This window comes from Balaenoptera borealis, assembly GCF_965194805.1.
Source record: "Balaenoptera borealis genome assembly, chromosome: X".
Classification (NCBI taxonomy): Eukaryota; Metazoa; Chordata; class Mammalia; order Artiodactyla; family Balaenopteridae; genus Balaenoptera; species Balaenoptera borealis.
In genome coordinates this window covers 28,032,179-28,055,280 of record NC_138881.1, presented here as the reverse complement: position 1 = coordinate 28,055,280, position 23,102 = coordinate 28,032,179, and the positions used below count along the sequence as shown (strand labels likewise).

Here is a 23,102-nt window from a genome sequence, read left to right as displayed (position 1 = left end):
GTGTTTTCTTCTGTGTCTAGAAGAGCAGTGGTAGTGGAGGGAGGCAGAAGAGGGCGAGTGGAATGCCCTCAACACTGGGAGTTGTTACTACCTCTAGGTCGTAAGATTACAGGAGGGAGGTGATTTTTCTTCTTTATAGCTCTTCTGAGTTGTCCCAAATTTGGACATAGAGTATCTTTACTTCTATAAATGAGGAAAAAATATAAATGAAATTGATTCATTTGAAAGCACTCTTGTAGAAATCTGCACGTAATATGACAGAATAATGACGATAGCGACTCACACTTACATGGTGCGTCACCTACTGTGCAGTGTCATGGGCACCTTAGATTTGTCCGCCCATTTAATGCTCTCAGCAACTCTAAGAGCTAGATTCTATTATTATCCTCTCTTTGCATTTGAAGAAAGTAACACACGGAGTGGCTAAATAACTTCCCCGAGGTCACTTAGTTAGTAAGTGGCAGATCTAAGATCTGAACCCAGGGAGTCTGGCTCCAGAGTCTGAGCTTTGAACAGTTGTATTACGCCGTAGAGTAAAAAGGAAGAAGGAGAAGGTAAGAGCCACCTAACTTTTACACATAAACACGTAATAAGTGAAAGGATGAAACAGAAGAGCAGATTTCTGGGAGGAGGAAAGGATTTATTTTTATTTCTGTGGTTTCCCCCCCAAGTTTGCACCCTAGCTTCCAAGACACTCATTTTTATCTCCCTATTTGATCCATGAATTTTGTATTGATGTGTCGGTGATGAGTTGTGGGCAACAACGGGCGATGGCATTTTCAAAGATAGAGAGGCTCCATTCGCGTTCTACAGCTTCACCTCTCAGAGAGGTCAGTGTATGTAGCGACACCGGCCACTTTCATAACATCTGTCATTACAAAGGAATGAAACTTGTGAGATGGGAAAGATATCGGTAGATAAAGGAAAGAAAAGAAGTTATTCTTTTTTTCGGGAGGGAAAAAGAAAGGTGCTATAACTGTCCTGAACATCACTCAGTGCCTTTTCTCTCTTTCATGTGAACTTGATGAAATAAAAGGAGTATTGAAAGCGGCAAACAGCGTGTCAGCCAAAATATGGGCTCTTCATTCTCAGCAATTTCCCGTAAGCCAGCTACTGCAGTTTAATTCTTGCTGGCATTAATCAAGTAGAAAACAGTTACCTTAGCTCATCTAAGGCACTGCAAATTCTAGAATTTAAATACTCAGATCAACGGTTTTGGCTTTTAAGTAGGCCTCTCGAATAATACAGAATGTGTTATCAACACTCACTTATAAAAAGCGAGGAAGTAATTCTTCACATCAAAGCGATTCAGTTTATTTCCTGACGCTTGGTTGAAATAAGGGTATCAGTCAATCCATACTGAATGGCAGGGTTCAGTTGAGAGAAGCACAGTAGAGGTAGTAATGGGGGATTGTTATGAAATAGGATAGATGAACCCTGGAAGAGTTACGTACCGAACCATCAGTGACACATAAGCTTGCATTGCCAATCTAGTCAGTTCCTCTGTCGCCATTATTTTATAGTGAAAAGTCATCACAATTTAAAAAAAAACTTCCAGAGGTACCCTGGAGAAACATCCCTGTGTTTACCTAAACTATGATATATTATACTAAAAAATTTCAGTTCATTATTTCATAAGAGATTCTGAAGCCATTTTTATATTTCAAAGTATAAAAACATTAGTGCTTAATTTCACAGGTATCCATTTTTTAATGAAAAAAAATTGAGTCTGAACAAAAATGATCCTGAAGTTTCCCTTTGTGTTCCATTGACTCATAAGCGGTATCGTTGTGCTTGCAGATCTAAATCCACATTATGTCTTTTACCCTCCATTTATTTTCCTTCTGCCCTGTCTTTCTCTTCTTGTGATTGTGGTTCTTATTGATTGATTGATTGATTGATTGAAGTCTTCATCGTGTCATTCCATATTGATAGATTTGTCTCTCTTTCTTTACATATTGAGACCATCCATTACACATTTACAAAAATATTCTTCCTTGGACACTGTTTCTATCACATTATTCTTTTGGTCAAGAACTTCAGTCTTGTTGGTGCCCATATTTCACTCATTCATTTATTTGTTCATTCAAGAAATATTTACTGAGTGTTTACTATGTACTAGGCACTCTTCCAGGCACGGAGGATACAACAGTGAACAAAGCAGACAAAAGTAAATTGTTGCTCTCATGAAGCTTATACTTAGTCACTAGGATCTAGTGACCCTTCCACTCTCTACCAACTATGCCTAATAAGCCCCTGCTGACCCCTTCCCTCTCTGTCCTTCCTCTGCCTCCCACTTCGTTCCTCCCCAAGCAGCAATCTAGTTACTGCCCAAAATGGATTCTCTGAGTCAAGTAAATTCTGCTTTCTAACCCCATTCCTGCTCTCCGACAATTTTCTCACTGTCCCGTATGAGTACATCCATTTGCCGATTCTCACACTTGGAATACCATCTCTCCTCTGAGCCTCCAAATTTTGACTCAAATTCCATAATCAAGATTTCGCTTTCTGACTGTTCCTTTACCAGGTCTTCCCTGTACTATTCTCATTTACACTTGATGGCAAGTTCCTTTAAGTATTCGTGAGTTGTCTCATAGGGCTGTGCTTGCTGCCTTCAGCTAAATTAGATAAATACAAAACTCCAAGCTATAAATGAGTCAGTGAGGTAGAGTAGAAAGGGTCTTGGACCAACAGTTGGGTGACCTAGCTTCTCCTCTGGCTCTGTTACTACCTAGCAGCTGATCTTTAGCCAGTCGCTTAACTGCTTCAGACTTGAATTTTCTCTCTCACTGAAATGAGGAAGTTTGACCAGACACATGGGTGGTCTCTTCAAGTTCCCTGGCAATTCTACAATTCTATTATTTTTAATTCTACAATCACTCTTTATAAACCTAGGCAAATTATTGAGCTTTTCTACCTTGGTTTTCTTATATTTAAAAGAAGTGATTAAGTTCAAAGATATGGTATAAGAGAAAGTAAATACTGATACAATGTCTTTGAGAGAAGAGAATAATTGAAATTGTATCTCATAATTTAGTTCAAGGAAAGTAGATGCCATCTGTTCCACATGCGTTATCACATTGCATTTTGTCCAAGAGGTATACGAAAGAGAAGTAAATACTCAGTGATAGCTGAGTGCCGTCAAACACAAGATTAACTGCTTTAAGTGGGAGAAAAATAGAGTGAAAATGTTCTACTTATGTGTATACATGCACATACACACGCGCGCACACACACACACACGCACACACACACACACACACACACACACACACAGAGTCACTGATGACATTATCCAACATCAGGATGGTGATTAGTCCAATAAAGTGTTTCTCATTCTAAAATATTCTATATCTACAAAACTTGCATTTTTAATTTTGAAAATATGAATAATTTGAGAAGTGATCAAGTGCATGAGAAATATGTATGAAGATTTCAATTTAATCTGCCACCGGATTATATTTTCCAGATTATTGTATATATTATTAACTATGAGAATCACATATGATGTCCACATAATTTCAGCAAAACTTACATTCTGTGAGATTGTTATACTTGGGGGAAAAACTTGTAGATGTTATATAAAGATAATCCCTTTTATGAAATTTTGAACATTAATTTGAGACGTGAGGACACCAACATTATGTAGTCCACAGCAGCAATAAATCTCTTAGAAAGTACTCGGTATTAGAAATTAGAATAATTAGAGGTCTTGCTCTAATGGAGGACAAAGAAAGAGCAAAAGAAAGCAAAGTCTTTTTTACCTTTGAGTGAGAGAAAAATGCTACTTGGATGTTGAGTATCTCCAACCTTCCTTTTCTTACTCTTGGGATGTTAATTATGTTTGAAAGTTGGAGTTCATGGCCCATCTGGAAAAAAAAGTGTTTACTTCTCTTTGGGCTTAATTCTCTTTATTTAAAGCCCCATAGCTCCCATTTTATTTCTGCGGTTCCTTATTATTTCTGCATTCTTACCTTTTCTTTCTGTATGCTTACATGCTATCTTTTTACACAAGGGTACCAAAGATATACGGGGATATATTGTTAGTTTTATAAAGGAAGTCAAAGTGAAAAATGACTTCAATATAACACATTTTGCTTTAAGAATAGATGCCTTTCAGAGTAAAGTTTTATTAAGGATTTCAAACTAGGCATCAACTGAATCATACTTGAAGTATCGGTGTCTGGAGAAATAACATTCACTTTAGCAGCCCTATAATTCTTAGAGCCCTGACAGTGAAGAGTTTCTTAAAGCCCAAACTATATATCCCAACACACCTAAAGGTTCTGCATTTTACCTAAACCTTACAAATTATAGAAATTATCTCCTTATTAAAGATCGCTACTTCCGTTGTTAAAAGCTAGTAACCCCTAAGCTCTTGTCTTCACTAATAAAGATTAATAGAAAATGGATAGAAGCTAAGTGTGTAGCTTCAAACCTCCTCTTTTATTCTCTGTTGAGTAGGTTAGGGGTAAAGAGAGTATATTTGCCAATTAGCAGGAAGCCTTTTTGCTCAGGGATCCAAAACATTTGGTGAAAACCATCAGGGTTAAGGATTTCCTCATATAAGGAAGGTTTGTAGTTTCCATTTCCCATATCTAAATATGACAGCTCAAGTTATGTGCCTCAGCAGGTGTCTTTATACCTTTGTATCTCAGTTCCCACATTTGCAAAACAAGCGAGTTGAATTATCTCTAAGGTTCCTTAAAACCAGGGGGGAAAAGTCATTGCAAATGCAAAGAAACATTTTCAGGAAAAATCCCAAATACAAACATAGGTTAATCATTTAGAAATATTTGGTATACAATCTTGAAAATAAAAATAGGGCAGCTGCTTCCAACAAACGCATTAGAAACGTGTCTTGAAAACACTTCCCAAGCTTAGCATGGCCAGAGAAAATGTTCTCTGAGCTCAGAGCATTTCATTACATCTAGATCTCCTTCAAAATCATGTCACTGACAAATAGCACCTTTGCCCTGTGGAGACCGACAAGTAATGTTTAGGGCACATAAGAAATACTTCAAGAAATTCTTCCTCAGAGAATGGTCCTGGAGCTCACCTGCTGAGTTGTAAAGATTCTTGTTCCAATTACAGAAATTCTGTATCTGTGAATCTGTTTCTGTTTTGCATATACTTTCATTTGTATTATTTTTTAGATTCCAAACTTGTGGTTACCAAAGGGGAGAGGGAAGAGAGGAGGGACGAATTAAGGGTATGAGATTAACAGATACAAACTATTATGTATAAAATAGACAATCAACACGGATATATTGTATAGCATGGGAAATTATAACCATTATCTTGTAATAACTTATAATGGAGTATAATCTGCAAAAATACCAAATCAGTATGCTGTACACCTGAAACTAATATAATATTGTAAATCAGCTATACTTCGATAAAAAAATTTTTTTAAAGTACTGAAACTCTGGGGGTGGAACCTAGGAGTCTGTACGTTAAGCAGGCTGCTCAGATGTTTCTTATGCACACTAAAGTTTGAGAACCATGGCTTTAGATTGGATATCTTTGTGTTGTTTTAAATCAGGAGCCGTTATCTGAGTTTCTCCTCTCCAACCCCTACCCAGTGTCCTCTGTCTTTTATAAGCTTTTTGTATAAGTTTTTGACCTCATATCACATCTTTCCTTTCACTCTCAGGCTTTAGCAAGGAAAAGAAAGTCATTATTTGATATGTACTTAAGGTGATCAAACATTCAGAAAAGTGACTTAACTCCGTGCCTTAGGGATGAATAAGGAAGGCCCCCTCGTCCCGGTACACAAGAGCTTTTTGTCACTCGTGATCCCAGGTCCTTCTGTTCCTCTGTTAACTCTCTTGACCGTCCTGTGTCCCTGGCTCTTCACAGCTTCCCTATCTCACGCTATGGAGTTTCTCTTAGATCCTTTAGAACTGAATTCCCTGGGTCTCAGCGCTCTTTTTTTTTTTTTTTTTTTTTTTTCTCTCCTAGGGGACACAGAGGGTTTCATCGGCCCGCTGATAATTTAGTCAGGGCCATTTAACCTGGACGGGGGTGGGGGGGGTGGGGGGGTGCGGGGGGTGTATCACCGCCTTATGTAAATGAAGCAGCACCTGGAGGCCTCACCTTAGGCCGTCTGCGCTTCGGCATATCAATCCTGTAGACCTCTCCACCACAGGGAGGCGTTATTTCCTTTACCGGACAGATGGAGGCCAGGCATTAGACATCTTTATATCCTCCCTTACCTTCCCCCCTCCCTACCCCCACCCCCGTGCCTGATTGGGACTGAGAGGGACTCAGTAAATATTTATTTAATCAGTGGCTCATCTACAATGTGCTGCCTTTCCATGGCTGTACTATGCCTCCCTCTACCTTTCAAAATGTCCTGCTTGACAGCCTCTTTCACCCTCAAGGGGACCAAGCGGCAAATTCCAGATACCCCAGGGAATCCCCGTAACCAGTAATCATTACATGTCATTAAACAGCTAAAATCTTGCATAGGGAGTTCTCACTTAGGCTTATCCTGGAAAAGCGAAATAGGAGGAGAGAACAGAAACATAAAAGAACTGACCTCTATACCATATGCGGTCTGCACTATTATAGTTAATTCATGATATTTATGATGCTTCATGATTCATTTCTTAGGTACAAATGTCCTTAGAGTCTTGACCAATTTAATTTCCCTGATGGAAATACCTTCAGTTTTTCTGAACGTAATGTTTATATGGCTCACAATAGAGAATTCTGACAATTTGGAAAAGTATAAAGATGAAGGAATATATCACCTGTAAATCCACCTTTGAGGGATAAACTAGTTGTCGTTTCAGAATTTTTTCATGCATAGTCCAGCATGTGCACACACACAAACATTTTGGAAAAATAGATTATGTACGTTTTTGTAACCTACTTTCTCACTTAGTGACTGACAGGATGATCTTGTCCATGCCCATGAACATTTGCCTATGTCATCACATTGAACATTGCGTAGGATTCACAGGATTTGAACAATGCATTGTATGAGTTCACCATCGTATATGTAACCAATTTCCTAGTACTGAATATTTAAGTTGTTTCAACTTTGTATCAGTCATAAGTATGCTGTAAATAGCAGTTTTCTACCTGTAGCTGCATGCTTTCCCAGTTACTTTCTTAGTATAAGTTCCTTGAATTTAAGCTTGTGGGTCATTATATTTGCACATTTTAAAGACATTTATGTATCATCAAATTATCCTGCAGAAAGTTTAGAATAGTTTAATTTCAGCACCTAGGTACTATTTGGTGATTCTATTTGACTAAGGCCAGCAGGAGAATTGTATTTGAAATGTCAGGCTAAGGTATCAAATGGCAAAGGGAAATGTTGTTCTACCTGGTTGCTTTACATTTCAATCTCTGCAGCATTAGAGGCTATATTATATTTATAGGCAGCATTAATTTTTATGAATTAATTAATAATTGCTGATAAGATGTAAGTAATGCAGCATAATTCTTGATTTACCTGAGGATAGAGCTTTGCTAACATTCCGCGTTTCTTTGTTTTCTGGATGATGATTTATTTTCTTAATTTAACTTCTCATCCTCAAGTGAAATGTGGATTTTATAATACAGATCATTCATTTGTATATTCTTAAATGCCTTCTATGGATTAACGTGTTCTAAATGCAGTTGATGGTAAAGCACTCAGCCTCTTGCCTAAATTATTCACGTTTGGGGGGAGGCTTTCAGGCAAATGTCTGATTTTACTTTTCCACGTGAGTTGTTGTCTCAGTACATTTTACACAAAGGAAACAAAGCGGAAAATGTTGGAACTTGGTGAAAACAAATCCCAGGTGCACACGAATAAAGAAGGGTAGAGAAGGAGGAGAAGCGTATGGGAAGAGGAGCAGAAAGGAACAGATGCCAGATGGAAGGAGTCAATGGAAGAGTCTGCCTAGAGTGTAGAAATGGAAAAGTCAAAATGTGGGGAGAGACCTTTCCATTTCTCAAAGCAGAAAGAATTCCGGTACTAGCATGAGTCACACGAAAACTGAGTGGTTTATTTTAGTCACTGGGTTCAGGTTCTTCTACCAGAAACATTAGGAATCATTGACTGCAACACTACAGGAAAGCAGTCCATTCCAGTGTATATTTCATGCCAAAAGTCTCAGAATTCTGCATGTGGAAATAAACATATAACTAAACACTGTCTTCCCTCCATGTTGCCATCAAAATACCCCCATTTTGTTGCTCTCAAAAACAGGTAGCTGGATTTTTATTGAGGACTGCTATGTGATTCACAGTACGTTTACACGCTGTGGAAGTAACCAACCAATGTACCTTTAGTGGGATTGTTAGAACCATCAGTTATCTTTCTAGATATTCTGACAGTTTGCTCCTGTTATTTTTCAGGTCCCATTTGGAAGCCAGTTCTGACCAGTGGAAGCGTCTGCACCTTTCTCTTCAGGAACTTCTGGTGTGGCTACAGCTGAAAGATGATGAGTTAAGCCGGCAGGCACCTATTGGAGGCGATTTCCCAGCAGTTCAGAAGCAGAATGATGTACACAGGGTAGGATACTTTTAAGCATAGTGATTTGCACATAGTAAGCATTCAGTGACTATTTTAAGATTAGTTTTGATTGAAACTAGGTTGAACAAGGAAAAGAAATCAAGTGGAAGAGAAATCTTTTTTTACTCCTCTAGTCCAAGGGTCAATTAGAAATAATCCAAGCCATTATATTTTAAATGTCAAAAGCATCTGCATTAATGATATCATTTAAGATTTGTCCATGTCTTTTGGCAATATTTAAAAATGTTATTTTGGAAAATATTAAACGTATGCTAAAGTGACATAATTCTATAATAAACACCTGTGTACCCATCAAGACCAACATTTATCAATTCATGGCCAATCTTACTTCTTCTATACCTCTATTTTGTCCTCCATTATCTAAAAGCAAATCTCAGGCACGGATCATTTAATTCATGAATATTTGATAAAGTGTCTCTAAAAGATAAGAATTTGCTCTTTAAAGGTAACCACATTGTTACTATAGTATATTTTTTAAAATTTATTTATTTTATTTTTGGCTGCATTGGGTCTTCGTTGCTGCATGCGGGCTTTTCTCTAGTTGCGGAGAGCGGGGGCTACTCTTCGTTGCGGTGCGCAGGCTTCTCATTGCGGTGGCTTCTCTTGTGGTGGAGCACGGGGTCTAGGCGCTCGGGCTTCAGTAGTTGCAGCTCGTGGGCTCTAAAGCACAGGCTCAGTAGTTGTGGCGCACGGGCTTAGTTGCTCCAAGGCATGTGGGATCTTCCCGGACTAGGGCTCGAACCCATGTCCCCTGCATTGGCAGGTGGATTCTTAACCACTGCACCACCAGGGAAGCCCTATAATACTTTTTAAATGTCAATAATTTTATCATGACAAATACCAAGGCAGTATTCAAATTTCCATTTCTCATATACATGTCTTAAATGTTTTAAGGTTTTTGGGGTTTGGGTTTTTTGGTTTAAATAAGAATTGAAATAAGGTCCAGACATTGCACTTGGCAAATTTGTCTTTTAAATCCCCCCCTTTTTTTTTCACTTTTTATTTTGAAGTAATTACAGATTCACAGCAAGTTACAAAAATAGTACAGAGAGTCTCCCTACACATTTCACCCAGTTTCCTCTAATGGTTGCATCTAATATAACTATAGAACAATAATTATTATCATTTTAACATGTAATTGATATAAAAATTTACAGTTACAATGGTTACAACACAACTCAATTCAGGCTAGCCACATTTCAAGTGCTCAGATATGGCTAGTGGCTATTCTGTTGAACAGTGTAGTTCTACAGGTTTGATTGTATTCGGGTTTGCCTTTTTTTTTGGTCAGACTGCTTCATAGATAGTAATGTATATTTCCATCACCAGGAGGTACACAGTGTCTTCTTTTCTCTTGTGTGTGTGTGATTCTTTGCAGCTATTAATGATCAATGGCTAGGGGTTGCAATGTGATATTTCTATCATTTCTTCTTCATTTATTAGCTGGAGTACTTCTATGAAAAGAAAATGTATACTCATCCACAATTTGGGTACCCAGGATATAGTTCGTCTAGGACAGGTGCGGTAAATGTTTCTACTTTACCAGTCTTCAGAATAACAACTTGCTCATTAGCATTCTCCAACAGCGATCAACTGGTTTTTTTTTTAACATCTTTATTGGAGTATAATTGCTTTACAATGGTGTGTTAGTTTCTGCTTTATAACGAGGTGAATCAGTTATACATATACATATATCTCCATATCTCTTCCCTCTTGCGTCTCCCTCCCTCTCACCCTCCCTATCCCACCCCTCTAGGTGGTCACAGAGCACCGAGCTGATCTCCCTGTGCTATGCAGCTGCTTTCCACTAGCTATCTGTTTTATATTTGGTAGTGTATATATGTCCATGCCACTCTCTCACCTTGTCCCAGCTTACCCTTCCCCCTCCCCGTGTCCTCAGGTCCATTCTCTAGTAGGTCTGCGTCTTTATTCCCGTCTTGCCCCTAGGTTCTTCATGACCATTTTTCTTTTTTTTTAGATTCCATATCTATGTGTTAGTGTACGGTATTTGTTTTTCTCTTTCTGACTTACTTCACTCTGTATGACTGACTCTAGGTCCATCCACCTCACTACAAGTAACTCAATTTCATTTATTTTTATGGCTGAGTAATATCCCATTGTATATATGTGCCACATCTTCTTTATCCATTCATCTGTCGCTGGACACTTAGGTTGCTTCCATGTCCTGGCTATTGTAAATAGAGCTGCAGTGAACATTGTGGTACATGACTCTTTTTGAATTATGGTTTTCTCAGGGTATATGCCCAGTAGTGGGATTGCTGGGTCGTATGGTAGTTCTATTTTTAGTTTTTTAAGGAACCTCCATACTGTTCTCCATAGTGGCTGTATCCATTTACATTCCCACCAACAGTGCAAGAGGGTTCCCTTTTCTCCACACCCTCTCCAGCATTTATTGTTTGTAGATTTTTTGATGATGGCCATTCTGACTGGTGTAAGATGATATCTCATTGTAGTTTTGATTTGCATTTCTCTAATGATTAATGATGTTGAGCATCCTTTCATGTGTTTGTTGGCAATCTGTATATCTTCTTTGGAAAAATGTCTATTTAGGTCTTCTGCCCAGTTTTGGATTGGGTTGTTTGTTTTTTTGATATTGAGCTGCATGAGCTGCTTGTAAATTTTTGAGATTAATCCTTTGTCAGTTGCTTCATTTGCAAATATTTTCTCCCATTCTGAGAGTTGTCTTTTCATCTTGTTTATGGTTTCCTTTGCTGTGCAAAAGCTTTTAAGTTTCATTAGGTCCCATTTGTTTATTTTTGTTTTTATTTCCATTTCTCTAGGAGCTGGGTCAAAAAGGAAAGGATCTTGCTTGATTTATGTCAAAGAGTGTTCTTCCTGTTTTCTTCTAAGAGTTTGATAGTGTCTGGCCTTACATTTAGGTCTTTAATCCTTTTTGAGTTTATTTTTGTGTATGGTGTTAGGGACTGTTCTAATTTCATTCTTTTACATGTAGCTGTCCAGTTTTCCCAGCACCACTTATTGAAGAGGCTGTCTAATTGTTTCTTTCCTTTGTTTGTTTTTCATTATATTTTTGTCTCCTCTACTAGACTCAGAGTGAGGAAGGCAGAGATTTGGTCTTGCTGACCTCCAAGACCCTAGTACCTAGGAAAGTGTCTGCCATACGGTGGATACTGATAGGTGTTTTTGAAATGAGAATAAAAGGTACATGAACAACACAAGGGAATAGAAAACCAAGTAAATTACCACCAAACAATAAAAGCTTGATAAAATGGTGCCACTTTTATATGGTCAGCACTTAAAGGAAAGATATCTATGGAGACATAGCAAAAACTGGCATCTTGAAGAAAGGTCAAGGGTTTATATTATTCCAGAGAAGAGGATATAGGAGATGACAAAAAGGGAAGAGAACATGAGGGAAGACGCCAGAGTCTATAAAAAATTGCCAGGGAAACTGCCAGTTTCTCCTTTAGCCATTCCCCTTCATATAATTCAGAATATTTAGGTAGCTTTTGTGGTAGGGTGTGATATAATAGCTATAATTTTGAAGGTGTTCTAACTTTGAATAAAGAGTGAAAACACTCTGGTATATATGTAGAAGAGCATTCACTGAGAAGGATGGGCATTTTAAATAGAATGCATTACATGATACGGTGAAATGAGACAATTTCTACCAAAGGTGTAATTTTATTCTAGTTCCAGAAATCAAAGAAGATGAATCATTGGACAAGTGCACTAGGATTCAGGAGACTGAGATTCTAGCCCTATTCATCTATAAGTCGGATGGTTATTGCTACTTTGTTCTTCAGGTATAAGATGAGGAATTTGGTCTACGTAGTTTTTCCACAGTCCTTCTAGCCACCATTTTGTTATAAATACAGCCTCACTCTCCCTGATTATTGGCTTTGGTTGCCTGCTAACAGCGATAAAATGTTAGCACATACCGTTCTCGGTCCTCTTACTCATGAATCTCATGACCGGTAATATGCTTTGGAGAGATGTGATGCTAGAGTTATGGGTAACATGCACCATATTGAAGAGAATTAATCCCCACTTGGCTACTCTACTTATTCAGATACCCACTTACTCCCTTTCTTTGACATATCAGGATCTCCAGCCCATTGATAACTCTTTGTTCTATACATTAGTTCCACTGATCCTCTACCTTTATCTCCCTCCAAGTCCAACTTAGGTTCAATCATCAAGCATTTTAATAACTTTTTCAAGACCCCAAAATCCTTTGCTTCTTTATCTTTTTGTTGCTGTAATCTACAAAACCCTAATGATTGGAGGATCTAACTAAAGAGTTTCTCCTATCCAAACAACACCAGCGCAGACTGACATAGTACCTTTTCAGGATGACCAACCTCCAGCCTTCCAACGCTAACACATCACTGGGTCAGTTTACCTTTCTTGACTCTGTCTACTGTAGTCATTGCCACTGTTACAAGAGACCTTTTCTCCTCACTTTTCTGTATCTACTCTTAACACCCTACAATGCAATCAACATATCAGTCAGAGTAATCTGTAAAAATATAAATTGAATTATGTCATTCCTCATCTTAACACTCTTCAGTGGCTTTTCAGTGCCCTTGGGGAAAGACCAAAAATCCTCAGCAAGGACCCCAAAGTCCCATCTGGCTGGTCTGGCCCCAGTCTTTTCTCACTGCCCTTCCTCTTGCTGTCTTGATGCTAGCTGTACTGCCTTCTTTTGCTTGTTTCCAGTTCTCTGTGTTCCTCTCTGGTGGGGCTTTGAACGTGTCGATCCTCTGTCTGAAACCCTTTCTACCCAAACCTCCCCCCTCATAATTTCCTGGCTCATGTCTAATAATCCTTTACATCTTGGCTCAGGAATCAAGCAAGCTTTTCTCTGATGCCCACATTTGACCACATCTCCTTTTATATGCCTTCATAACACAGTACTTTTCCTTCTATAATGTAATGTTCTTTGTCATCATGAATATGTGTGACTTTTTGACTAATGTCAACCACCTTCACTAAACCTTGGGCTCCAAGAAGCTTGCTTTTGGGAAGAGGGTTGTCATTTTTATACCTAGCACCTTATAAAGTGTCTAGTACATGATAGACAATGAACAGATAAAGGAACATAGGAATTAAGGAAAGAAGATAAGGAGGCAGGAAGGGAGGAAAACAACCAGTGAACTAATCTTTTGTTCCTTCCTCTCTAGTCTACTGTGATCCAGGGCAGGGAAAGAAAGAATAAAGGGTGATGTTCCATCCTCACTTGCAGCTTTTTTTCTCTTTACTCCTAAGTAAGCATCTTTCATAGTGTGTAAAGCTACTTTGATGCCCACTGTTTTTACTTGTGGTCTGGTCCAGTGTTTCCATGAAATTCTCTTTGTATCCTTAAGAAAAAGCCTTGTCACAAAACACTCCCTCAAAGGACATCATCACTCCTAAGTGCTGATGAGAGAACAATTTTGCACCCTGTTTACTCAGTTTTGTCACATTTTTGCAGTAGCCCCTTTGTAGTTGTAGTGGAGTTGCTGTCTCGTTAGTGATGCTCTCATTGCCTGTGGACAAAAAGAACAAAGGAAAACCCCTGAAATTGGGTCTCTCTATCAGATCTTCTGAATCCAATTAGGAAGAGGTAAAGGAAGCACAATCATTACAAAACTCTGTCGTGATCTAGTCTTGAACAGAGTTTGTATTTGTAGACTTTTGTTTTACTTTACCATGTTTCCAGGGTTATAAACTGTCTTGCTCTTTATGGGTCTCTTGCTCCTAAGACTGTTTATATAAAATATTTGGTATCAAGATGGCTCACTTTTTATTGTACCCTTGCTCCCCATGTATTTGGTGTGTCACTTTTTAAAAATCACCTGCTTACTATCTATTGTAAATTATTAATGTTGTTGCTTTTTATGGGAATACAAATCCCATTAAAATGTCAAAAGTGTAAACACTAATTAAATATTTTTCACTTTTTTTCTATAAATCAGAATGCTTGTAAAACAGGTCATTTATATTTTCTTAGTATATCATTGCAGATTAATGATAAAGTTTTATAGCAAAATATCATATGTCTTGTACTCTTAAAGCAAAAATATACAGTCAATCTCAGTTACTCTGCTGTAGGTAAAGTTATAAGACAGTCCACACAGGTAGTTGGGGACTGCAGTCTCACTCCCCAAAGCAGTTTTTTACACCCATGGGAGTGGATCTGTGTTCCCCAAACCAGCTGGGCACCATAACGACTGCAACTGGAATGGCTCTGAGGACTAATTAATAAAATAATGTTCCATATGTGGTGAAGTGTTCTAAATAATTAAAGCTCAAATGTGCCTTAGCAAATATAAACTGACCAATTTTTATATCTTTTGAATACATTATCCTGGCTTTTACGGTTCCTCGTTACTTGCCTCACTAGACGGACTCGTTTTCAATGAAGTGTGTATTATTCTGGTCCAGATATATTTTTAAAACTGACTTCCTTTGTTTTACTTGAGCAGTCACTAAAGTGATATTTATTACTTGTCTACTCCTGTGATTAACTTAGAGAGAGTTTTAAAGGAGCAAATCATAGTGGGGAATTTCTAAGGAGAACTGCAATAAACCATGAGTTTATTTAATTCTCTTCATCCCACCCCAAATTTAAATGGAAATTAGGTCTTGATTATAAGAACACTGTAGGTAATGACTTTTTGTTTGCATTTTTACTAATGAAATTGTTTGTCATTCGGTTTTCATCTTTCAATTTGAAACTCTCTGTAATTCCTTCCCTAGAGACCATTAAGGACACCTTCAAAGCTTCCTGAGATTTTCTGGTTAAGATTTAGATGGAAGTAATCAATACATACATTATTAAAACAGTAGACAGAAAGCCATAATTGTGTGGATCCTGTTGACAAATGAAAAGGCTTGAATAAAGTAGTTTACTTCTTCATTTGTCAGGTCATATATTATGCATGTTCAGTCTCCTCAGAAGTCACCACGAAGTGAGGGAGAGGTTCAGAAATTCAATAAAATTACCCTGAAATCACGTTGTAGATTATACATTTATTTAAGCTAATGCTGTTACCAATGCTGGCCTGCTTCCTTTGGGTACATGTGTGTTAGCTTGATGAGTTCCCTCATCAAGGGAATCCTTCTATTTCCACAGAAATAGAAAATGTCTTTGGGTGCCATTTGTGAAGGTTAAGATTCAAGTCAGCTCTGTGTTACCAAATAAATGCATTGTTCCCTATCACCTCTGAAAAACAACGACAAAAAAAGCTTGTGATACAGTGATTCATTCCAACATTCATTGACCTAGCCTCTTGGAGTTTCTAAACAAGTTTGGTTCCTTTGCAAAGTTCACTGTTCGTTACCTACCTCTAAGATGTCTGCGTGACTAGGTTGGAGGAAATCGACATCTTTGTGATCGATTCTTCATCACTAATGGAGTAAGCTACTTTCATATAAGTTTGGAATTTTATGCAGTCATATTTAGAAATGCTGAATAGAAAAGATTTTAAATTATTTTTAGAGCTACATTTCTAGCCATTTGAGGAAGTCTTCTGAAAACTAGCTATATCATCAAAACTTGAGAACAGAGTCATCTAGGATTTGCTACTTTTGTTTAATGACTATAATAAGATAAACTATGTATAGTTTACAAATTGACTTCTCTACCACAGTCCTCTTTATAACCATGTCAAAATATTTTTGATATCTTGACAGATACTCTTAAAATAATATTTGTGTAGTACTTTGCCTTTACAAAGCACTTTGACACACATTTGTTTAATTACAGATGAACCCCTGATCTTTTTATCTGTTCTTCCATTTCCCCAAAAAAATTATTCTAGGAAAAACTGTACCATAACTCAGACTCCTAGAATTCATTGAGTCTTTCAGTAATTATTTATTGAGCGCCCACTCTATGCCAGGGGCTGAGGGTACAGTAGTGAAGAAAACGAGACTCTGCCCCCTACAGACCTTCAAATTTTAATGAGGGAAACACACAGTAAACCAATACATTAATATATAAAATCACATCAGGGGAATTCCCTGGTGGTCCAGTGGTTAGGACTCTGTGCTCTCACTGCCGCAGCCCCGGGTTCGATCCCTGGTTGGGGAACTAAGTTCCCACAAGCTGCGCCGCATGGCCAAAAAAAAAAAAAAAGAACTAAAAACAATAAAATAAAATCATGTCAGGTCAGTTTCTATGAAGAGAAAGTGAACAAAATAAGGATGGAGAAAGACTGAGAGGTAGTGGCCTACCTAAAGAGATTATAGTTGAGCAAAGGGCTGTGTGCGTGAGTGAGCCAAGCAAAGACCTTGAGTGAAGCATATTCTAGGCAGAAGGAGCAGCAAATGCAAAGGCCGAGATGTAAGAACAGGTTTGGGGTATCCAAGGAATAGCAGGATGGGCTAGTGGTAGGTTGTTGAGAGAGGCAAAGACCAGATAATGTGGTCTTTTCTGCCATAGTTTGGAGGTGGATTTTATTCTATGTGTATTGAGACATCACTGGAGAACCACAGACAGGAATGATGTGATCTGATTGATGTGTTTAGAAATGGACTCTGGCTGCTGTGTGAAGAAATGATGATAGGAGGAGCAAGACTGAAAGCAGGGAGAAAGTTAGGAGGGTGTTGAAGTCATTTAGGAAGGAGATAACGATGGCTTGGACTGGAATGGAAATGATAGATATGATGAAAAATTATATGACCCAAGATAAAGTTTGAAGGTAGAGCTGATAGAACTTAAGATTGATGGGGTATGGAATATGAGAGAAAGCAAAGAGTCAGGGATGACTCTGAAGTCTGTGGTTTGAACAAATGGGGAAATGATGATGCCATTTATGGAAACAGGAAAGACTTCAAAATGATCATGGATGAGGGTGTGTATGTGGAGAGGAACAGGAGTTCCATTTCTGGATTGTGTTGATAGACAGAAACAAATGGCGTGATTCAGAAATTATTCACCACTTACGCTTGACAATCTCAAATTTTGGCCGAGCCTCTTGAGAATGGATATTAATTAATTTTTCACAGGATTTCCTGATAATCCATTTCTCTGCACTATTGCTTCAGAAAGAATTTCCAAAATTTAGGGTTTAGGCTCAACGACCTAATACCTAATTCTCTAAATGACCCTAGGAGCAGATTGAATTTTCACTAGTGATTTTTCAGGGTGAGCTCAGAGTTTAACAACGTTATGGTCTGTAGGAAGTGACTTCCCCAGTGGTTGTTGGAAGCAGCTCAACCTTAGGATTAAGAGTCAAACAGCTGTGCACGATGCTGCGTGGGCACTAACTATTCCTCCCCAGTATCACAGATCTGCAAGCAGGCTGGACTCTCTGCTAGCCCGTGCCCTTGATCTCAGAGAACACAACGTTTTGTTTGAAAGACTTCCAAAAGACAAATCTCAACAGGAGCTTGTTAAACATATTTCCCCCCTGGACACTCCAAAATGTTTTTTCATTGAGTAAAATTAGATATTTTAAAAAATAATTTCAGGCTTGAAATATGTCCATTTACTTTTTCAAACTTGCTTCGAATTGATTTAATCTCACTTATAAATTAATATTGTTGTTCATGTTGTTGACTATCTGAAACAATGCTTAGATGTACCTGAAACAATGGCTAGATGTGTCTGATACCGTAATCCCTTATCTTCACTTTTCTTCAGAAGTAGAGTGAAAATAAGATAAACTTTTTTCATCTTGTCTAAAGATGATGATGTAGTCAAACTCATAGAAGCAGAGAGCAGAGAGGTGGTTGCGAGGGCCTGGGGAGAGGGGGAAATGTGGAGTTGTTCAACAAGTATAAACTTTCAGTTATGCAAAACGAGTAAATTCGCAAGGTCTACTGTGCAATCCTGTGCCTGTAGGTAACAGTATTGTATCATGCACTTAAAACTTTGTTAAGTGGGTAGATCTCATGTTAAGTGTTCTTAGCACAATAAAAAAATAAAGATGATTATGACCTTTTCTTTATAGCCCATGTGTCCCATTTTCATACCTCTCTAATACCAACTATGTCAAATGAATATCAAGTGAACCCTTTGTCTTTCTGGGGTTTTTTGTTGCCACTTCTGGCAAATGTCCTTCTTCCTAAAATCCCTATGAATTTGTCTTAGATTCTTAGAGGCAAAATTTCTGGTACTCCAGTTAACCACATTTGGACCTTGCCTTTTTCCATGATCTTGGTTTCAAATTAATTGAGCAATGATTGTCCCTAAATCAGCAGTTAGTCATTAAAATATTTCTGACGTGCTTGAGACTCAATAAATATGGTGGCTCTTAAAATGAGGAAGGTCATTATGGCGAGAGAATGATTTCAGCAACGTTCTTATCAGAAGTAAAAACAATATAGGAGGCATGCAGATAAGGTAGAAATAATATGGAAACTAGAATGATAATATAGGATGACAAAACTAAAATACCGATCAATTTGTGGAAATGACTGTGTTACCGTCCTTGTCCTATGCGCACTCAGTAATGATTTGTTGAGATCACTTTAACCGCCGTTGGATCACTTTATTTTTTTTCTTTCTTTTAAAAAAATTTTTATTGGGGGTATAATTGATTTACAATGTTGTGTTAGTTTCTGCTGTACAGCAAAGTGAATCAGTTATACATATACGTGTATCCACTCTTTTTTAGATTCTTTTTCCATATAGGTCATTACAGAGTATTGAGTAGAGTTCCCTGTGCCCTGTGCTGTACAGTAGATTCTTATTAGTTATCTATTGTATATATAGTAGTGCGTATGTGTCAGTCCCAATTTTCCAATTTAGAGTCTGTCTGTTCTCTCGTCTCCTAGCTAATGCAGGCTAGAGGGAAAGCCCAACCAGCAGTTCAAATAATGGAACTTCCGAAAGTATGGACGTGAACATCTCCTCTAGAGGGGAAATCACTAGGATTAAGAAGGCAGGGTTAATAGGGCCTCCTCTTGAGGAAAATCCACCTAGTGACTCAAAGATTACTCTCAGCTTTGGATCTGGAACATAAGAGTAGACCCAGAAAAAGATCTCTCAGTTTTTCCCAACTGACAGCATTCATTTTTTTTTCTCTCTTAATTCACGAAACCAGGCTTTCACCCTCGAGCACCGACTGCATCTAAATCCAGCTGGCCTCCATATAACACACTCTGGTTTTCTACCTGGGCGTTCTGTTATTTATTCAACAGTATTTATTGATTATCTACTATGTGCCAAGCTGTGGCTATAATTCTTAATATTAGTAATGAAAGACTATCTCAAACTGCCACCATGTAACAGGCCTGTGGCCAATTAATGATCTAAACGTGTTGATTATGGAATTTTAGAACTGGATGTTAGAACTTAGGTAAGGTACTTAGCAAACCTCTACATTTTACAAATGAGGATGGGAAGGCTCAGAGAGATTTTATGACTTGTCCTAGATCCCGCAACCAAGTTTTGGCCCGGCCCAGACTTGAACTTTTGGTGTCCTGCTACTCAGGACAGTGCTCTTTTCACCACTTCAGTCTGCCTCTCAGGATGGTTCTGTAAAGTTCTGCTAACAGATGTGGAGATAACGTATAGTCATTCCTTCAGATTTCTGGTCCAAATGACACAAATACAGACTTGCCACTTCAGTGGGAATATAGGTAAAATTCAGCTCCGGGGAAACTATACACTGTACATGGTTGAAAGAGATCTGTTTTGAAACGCAAGGGCTTTTACTTACATCCTTAGTTATAGGACCACTGTCTCTAGGTGAAAGCAACATAGCTTGTCTCTCTGTAATGTCTGTACCTGTGCCCAGACTTCTCTTCCTGCCCCTCTCTTCTCTGAGGTATCTCAAGCAAATCAGTATCTCACCCTTCATCCCCTCTATACATGGTTCTGAGCTACTCTTTATGTATTATTAGGTATTTGTGGTAATATTCACCCTAATTCTTTTTTCCACAAGTAGGACAGACAGAAAAAAAAAAAAGAATAATCAATGACTTGGTTCTTTATCGCTTTCAGGTTTTTTATTTCTTATTTGCTTCATAGCCATTAGGATTTTCCACCTTTGTGGCTTCTAAATTTTTTGTAATTCAGAGAACTTTTATTTTTTTGTTCTTACTCACTTTCAGCCTGGCTTAAAATGAATCATCAGTGACTTGGTTCTTCTCTGTGACTTTCAGGATTTTTAAGTTTCTCATTTGCTTCATGGTCATTAGGATTTTCCACTTATGTGTCTTCCACATTTTTTGTAATTCAGGAAACTTTAATTTTTTTGCTCTTACTCAGTTTCAGCCTGGCTTAAGAATTTCAGGGTTTGGATTCTAAGTGACTAACGAACTGATGGCCTTAGGTAAATCCTAACTTGTCTGTACTTTACTTTGCATTGGTAAAACATTAATTGAATAAAAATATGCTTTTATACAAACATACCTACTCAGCCAAACTGTTGACTCCTTAAGGACAAAGATTAGGTCCCTACATCTGCACTACCTTATACATAATAGATTCAAAATAAATATTTGTGAATGAATGAATTAATCAGCAAGCAGTCAAGTCACCCAGTTGGTTAGTGTTTGTGATGTATAAATACTATCCATCAGACAATTTAACCTTCACAATAAAATGGATTTACCTTGGGATTTGCTGCTACTGTAATTTTGTAGTGCACGATTCAAATAAGTTAATTTTGTGCACCTTAAGGAGCTGAAGGAAAATTATCAGTTTAGCATGCCTAACTTTTTCTCATTTGTGAGATAGAATATTATTTTCTTTTCACAGAGGTACTCTACATCTTTAGTAGTTGCTTCTGATTCTTCCACATCACTATTTCAGAGCCTTGGGCGGCCTGGCTATCTTAAAAAGGGAAAAAAGAAGGTATGGGGGAAAAGATGGGTTTTAAAGAAAATAACTTCATCTGTTGAAAAGATTCAAGAAGGAAATATCTTAACATTTGAATATTGACATCTAAATAGGGTAAAGATGCACTCTGTATGTGTATGGGAGAAGGGCTTTATATCTGATAGCTTTTTCACATCAGCACATGAATGAACCAACTTATCTGACTTAAAATATTAATTATAATCTATGAGACAAAAATCAGTATTGTATATGAGTATGTATTTTCCCCAGTGTCATTCAAATAGACTTTTTTTTGAGAAACAAGTCACTTATCAAAGGGTTAAGGCTCTTGACGTTGAAATGTTGTCGTTGTTTAAAAATGGCTCCATTTCCTTACTTTTTTATTTATTTATTTATTTATTTATTTTATTTTTGGCTGTGTTGGGTCTTCGTTTCTGTGCGAGCGCTTTCTCTAGTTGTGGCAAGCGGGGGCCACTCTTCATCCCGGTGCGCGGGCCTCTCACTATCGCGGCCTCTCTTGTTGCGGAGCACAGGCTCCAGACGCGCAGGCTCAGTAGTTGTGGCTCACGGGCCTAGTTGCTCCGTGGCATGTGGGATCCTCCCAGACCAGGGCTCGAACCTGTGTCCCCTGCATTGGCAGGCAGATTCTCAACCACTGTGCCACCAGGGAAGCCCCATTTTCCTTACTTTTAAAACGTGGTGAACTGTTGTAACATGCAGTCTGTGGTAAGTTGATCAGATATTGAAAAATCTATTTTTCATTATTTTAATGCAACATCTTCATGGGGTTTTTTGTTGTCTTGTTGTTATTATTTTTACTACATAAGCCTCTCTCTTTTAAACTCCATGCTACAAGGACCAATGATATCCATTGCCTACAACAGAGTCTGGTACATAGTAGGTGCTCAAAATTTGTTACATGAATAAATGGAAGAGGACCTTTCATATAACCATGTTTAACATGACATTCCTACTTATAGTTTTTTTCTCCCTTTTTTCTGGGGTTTTTACAGTTGTTTTATGTGTGTGTTTAGTCTAAATCTTAAATTCTGAAGATACAGTCACTTAACCCTGTCTTCCGTCTACTTTCTTTTCTTAATTTCTGGCAACGATGTGAAAATAATGGTGCTTATGTCTTTGTAACGACAGAACTTCCTTTGTCTTTTCTTTAGATTCATCTTAATCCTCAGTGACTCATATTTAAGAAATGAACTGTGCAGCTGTGGTGGAGCTAAGCCCTTGGCAACAACTCGAGGGGCAAACAAGTGGTCTCTCACAATGGATGGGTGGTCCTTAGCCTTGAATTATTTGCTGTTCGGTTTTAACAATGGAATTGCATCATCAAACAGTGTCTTGAACTTTTTCAGTTTGATGGGACCTTTGAGATCCATTTCCTTATTTGACAGACTTTGCTCCAATAATTATCTCCACTTTCCCCCGAGGTCTTTAATATATTCTTCTCTGCTGTGGTGACCAACTGTCCTGGTTTGCCTGATGCTGTCCTGGTTTCAGCATTGAAAGTTCCGTGTCCTTAGTACCTGGCAAACAAGGATGGTTGGTTATCCATCTTTCAGTCTGTGTTCAAACCATTCCTATCCTAAAAAGAACGTATCTCTCTTTGCCTTGCGGCCCTCTCTGTCCTGTCCTCCTCTTTTCCCTCTCAGAAAAAAAGATACTCCACCAATAGTTGTCACTTGAAATGCCTCCTCCTTCTCCCACTTACTCCTCAACTAAACCTATTTCCAAGGCTACTGCCCTCCACTGAAATTGCTCTCACCGAGTCTGATGAACACTTCTCAGTGC

At 38.1% G+C, this 23,102-nt stretch overlaps 1 protein-coding gene across 8 annotated transcripts in view; it reads left to right on the top strand.

Annotated features, from left to right (window-relative positions):
* The window catches only part of DMD (dystrophin), a 2,485,149-nt gene that overhangs the window by 2,063,712 nt on the left and 398,335 nt on the right, over window positions 1–23,102 (top strand). For all 8 annotated transcript variants that reach the window (XM_082378022.1, XM_082378021.1, XM_082378025.1 and 5 more), the window contains one exon: window positions 8,359–8,515. In XM_082378022.1, the coding sequence (XP_082234148.1) occupies window positions 8,359–8,515 (157 nt within the window). The remainder of the gene's footprint in view (window positions 1–8,358; window positions 8,516–23,102) is intronic.